This window comes from Pongo pygmaeus, chromosome 15 (assembly GCF_028885625.2).
Source record: "Pongo pygmaeus isolate AG05252 chromosome 15, NHGRI_mPonPyg2-v2.0_pri, whole genome shotgun sequence".
NCBI lineage: Eukaryota > Metazoa > Chordata > Mammalia > Primates > Hominidae > Pongo > Pongo pygmaeus.
In genome coordinates, this window is record NC_072388.2 from 105447161 (window position 1) to 105451836 (window position 4676).

At 46.9% G+C, this 4676-nt stretch overlaps 1 protein-coding gene across 1 annotated transcript; it reads right to left on the reverse strand.

Annotated features, from left to right (window-relative positions):
* Positions 1–528: 528 nt before the first annotated feature.
* On the reverse strand, positions 529–2564 carry LOC134738096 (uncharacterized). Its single transcript, XM_063651289.1, has 3 exons — positions 2128–2564; positions 1882–1944; positions 529–826 (listed from the first exon to the last, which is right to left on the reverse strand). Exons 1-3 carry the CDS (start codon positions 2562–2564, stop codon positions 529–531), a joined length of 798 nt encoding a protein of 265 aa, XP_063507359.1.
* Between the last annotated feature and the right edge of the window lie 2112 nt (positions 2565–4676).

Here is a 4676-nt window from a genome sequence, read left to right on the forward strand (position 1 = left end):
GCAGTTAAACAGAAAAAGCTGCACTTCAATAAATTTTCTTCAACACATCAGGTAATTAAAGTCATAGAACTCTTTGTGTGTGTCAGTTTGTGTGTGAGAGAGGAGGGAGGAAGGGACACAGAAAAAGTGAGAGATCCTACATAATTGACCATAATTTAGGAGGTGCTCAAATACATACAGGGACTTAGTCCTAAAGGACAAGGTCCACATTAGATGGAGAGGACAAGTTGGTGCACCTACGTATGGCTATATATTTATATAAATATCATTGTCTAATAATACAGTAATATACATTAGAATAAATATAGTGGAGAGTAAAATATGACAGTGATGAAAAACCCCACCTCCAGCACCTTTTTTTCCCTTCTTGCACCTGCCTTGATGTGTCCTGAGTGCCCCTTGGTGTCTGAGCACCCCCTGGTGTCCTGAGCTACCCTGCAGGGAGGTTTGTGTCTGGCCTCACAATGACGTCCCCCTCTGTGTCTTTTGTGTAAAAATCCATGGTGGTGTACTTGTTGCGCAGGTAGCTCAGCTGTAGGAAAAACTGCTTTCTGAATGTGGATCTGGAGGTGGTGACTGGACTCTTGAGAAGCGGGTTGTACTGTGTGCTTCCTCATGACCTACACACCTGACCCACTTCAGCTCCTTCCCTGGAGGCTGGCAGATCCAGCCCCAGGAGGAAGTACTGGTTATGATCGGAAATCCAGAGGCAGCACAGGTGAAGGAGAGGGTCTCTGAGGGCTTTACTAGAACATGAGTGCGCTGAAAAACACAATTTTTGTCATACACAGGATCTGAATGACATTTTGATGAGAACGATCCCGGGCTAGAAGCATCAATAACAAGGTTGACATCAGTGTAAGGTTGGACAGGCAGTTGCTGTGCAGATATTTTCACAGAAGTAATTCTTTTATTGTTGTGGTTGCCTTTGTGCAAGGTTGTGGCTTTTCTGAGTGTTATAAAGCTAGCTCTTGTTGTTAGGGATATAAGTAATTCTTTTGTGGTTGTGGTTGCCTTGTGCAAGATTGTGGCTTTTCCAAGTGTTATAAAGCTAGCTCTTGTTGTTAGGGATATAAGTAATTATTTTGTGGTTGTGGTTGCCTTTGTGCACAGTTGTGGTTATTCTGAGTGTTATAAAGCTAGCTCTTGTTGTTAGGGATATAAGTAATTATTTTGTTGTTGTGCACAGTTGTGGTTATTCTGAGTGTTATAAAGCTAGGTCTTGTTCTCAGGGGTATGTGCATGAGAAGCTTCCATAAATGGCCTTCCTCAGCTCCATTTGTCAGGGTTTGAACACAAGGGACTCCAGTTGGATTCGACAACTTTTACAAGCTCTTCTAACACTACTGGTGAAGAAGGTGACTCTGTGACAGTTTACACAGCACAGGATCAATTCCACATCCTCACCCCATTTTGACCAAAGAAGCTTATGCCCTCATTACTAATGGCCACATGCATTCCCAGATGGGTCTCCAGAAAACTGAGTGGAGTGTCCTGAACAATGAGAGAGAAGAAAGTCTCAGCAGCCTCTCTCAGTGGCTGCAGGAGTCACAGCCTGAGCCCCACCTAAGCTCCAGGGAAAGGGCTTGAGCCCCAGGATTTAGACCGCAGGGACAACATCCTTTTTTCCAGAAAGCAGGAAAAGCAAATGGAAAAGCGAGAACCACTAAAAATGAAAGTCAGGAAGCACCAGATCAGTGCTGATACTCATTTGCATACTTTATTGTCAAGAGAAATGTCATACATAAAACCTGTGAGGTCCTACATGACACTGAACTTGGTCCAGCCTCTCTCTTGGCTGCAATCAAAATCCCTAAAAGCCATTCTAGTCAGGGAATCCCATTGAGGTTCCTGTCCTGAGTCTGACTGGAGAAGACTCACCAGGCACCCCTGAGCTTCCTCACGACTCTGATGCTGGTGACCATGGTTGAGGACCTTTCATTCCTGTAAGTGGCAATATACATATTGTGCATGTGAGAATGAGTCCTCATATTACAATGATTAAAAAAATGTAGAGATGACATTGGTGGGCACAGAAATCTATTAAAGAGTTTCCCTAGAGAAACTGTCAGAAGCAGAGGAAGTCCCAAATCCTGACAGGAAGCAAACCCCAGCCTCCATGTGCACCTGCTCTGTGGTTGACTCTGATCAGTGGGTCCTGAGCGCCCCCTGCAGCTGATTTCCCCCAACGTTCCCGCAGGAGGTTTGTGTCTGGGCTCACACTTGTGTCCCCTCACAGGATTTCTCACACAGTAATACACGGCCATGTCCTCGGCTCTCCGTCTGTTCTTTTGCAGATACAGGGGCTTCCTGGAATTGTCTCTGGAGATGGTAAATCGGCCCTTCACGGAGTCCGCATAGTGTGTCCTACCGCCATTCCAACTAATACCCGAGACCCACTCCAGCCCCTTTCCTGAAGCCTCGCGGACCCAGTTCATGTCACTGTTACTGAAGGTGAATCCAGAGGCTGCATAGGAGAGTCTCAGGGACCCCCCAGGCTGTACCAACCCTCCCCCAGACTCCACCAGCTGCACCTCACACTGCACACCTGCAAACAGAGACATCCTGGTCAGAAACTGCCACACATATCCACTGTTCTGTCACTCATGTCCACTCACACTCAATATCCTTAGTTCTCCATGAATTATCTTTTAAAATAGCAGCAAGAAAAACCCAACTTAGCCCAAATTTCATGGTAATTTGTTTATTGCTGTTGACCCAATAGAAACACCTGAGAATCCCAGGGCTGGGGCTTCTCTCCCAGGGCTGCAGGGTCAGGGCTGGGCTGCTTTTCATCAGAAAAGGGAGGGTCCTATTTGCATGCCTCCTATTATATAGCAAGCTCTGAAGTGGGACACCTGAGGAGAGGACTGAGCCCAGAGTAATGAGAGTGAAACAGCAAACCTGAACAACTACAAATAAAAGAAAAAAAAAACCTTCAACATATCAGAGTTGATATCATGGAGCAAACATAGACTGAAAATTTGAGGATAGGGGTTGATAGGGAGACCCAGGATGCGTATATGAGTGTACCTGGGACAGGTGTCGCTCCATGGCATTTAAGCTAACCTGGAAACATTTAGAGTTCCTTGAGGACGTGCGCATTAACAGTGTTGGAGTGTGAAGCTTCTAGTGCCATATATTGTTGCAGGCTTTTCTTACAAAGTTTGAAATATCCCACATGAGCTCACACTCACACAGTGTGACCTTGCACATCCCCAAGGTCACCTCACATGTGCCCTGAGTCACCTCACACATCCCCAATGTCACCTTACACATCCTGCAGGTCACCTCAAACATTTCCCAGGTCACCTCACACAAGTCCCTATTCACCTCACACATCCCTCAGGTAACCTCACACTCACTCAAGGTCACCTTGCACATCCATCCCGCAGGTCACCTCACACTCACCCAAGGTCACCTCGCACATCCCTCAGGTCACCTCACACATTCCCGTGGCCACCTCACAAAAGCCCCTATTCATGTCACACATCCCGTAGGTCACCTTGTAAATCTACTAGGTCACCACACACATCCACCAGGTCACCTCATGCGTTCCTCAGGCAACTTCACACCTGCCCCTGTTCAGCTCACACATCCCCCAGGTAACCTAACACATGCACCAGGTCACCTCACATGCACCCAGGTCACTGCATACATGCCCTTTGTCACCTCACACATTTCCCTAGGTCACCTCACACATCCCCCAGGTCACCTCACACATTCCCCATGTCACCTCACACACACTCCTGGTAAGCTCACACATCCCCCACATCACCTCGAACGCTCCCAGGTCACCTCACACATCCAGCAGGTCACCTCACACATTCCCCAGGTCACCTCACACATTCCCCATGTCACCTCACACGTCCCACAGGTCACCTCACACATGCCTTAGGTCACATCATACATGCCCAAGTCACCTCACGAATTCCCCATGTCACCTCATACATGTCCAGGTAAACTCACACGCACCCAGGCCACCACACATGCACCCTGGGTCACCTCACATGTGCCCAAGTTCACCTCACACATACCCCCAGGTAACCTTACACCTCCCCCAGGTCACCTCACTGTCACGTGACCAGGGCACCTCAGCTTCATACAGGTCCCTTCACACATGCTATGATACATGCATACATTATGGAATTGTTAATCAAGCTATTTAACATATCCATCACCTCATAAATGTATTTCTTTTTTTTTTTTTTTTTTGAGACTGAGTCTCACTCTGTCGCCCAGGTTGGAGTGCAGTGGTGCGATTTTGGCTCACTGCAAACTTTGCTTCCCAGGTTCAAGCAATTCTCCTGTCTCAGCCTCCTGAGTAGCTGGGATTACAGGTGCCCAACACCGTGCCTGGCTAAGTTTTGTGTTTTTAGTGGAGACAGGGTTTCACCATCTTGGCAAGTCTGGTCTTGAACTCCTGATCTTGTGATCCGCCCACCTCGGCCTCCGAAAGTGCTGGGATTACAGGTGTGAGCCCCCGCTCCCGACCTGTATAATTTTTTAGTGGGAAAAATTTTAATTTTAACATTTACATTTTTTAGCCATTTTGAAATATATAATGCATTCATAGCCATATTTTCCATCTTGTGCATTAGAACACTGTAACTTACTCCTTCTGTCTAACTGGAACATTTTACACTTTGACCAAAATCTCTCCTTTTCCAGTCCAC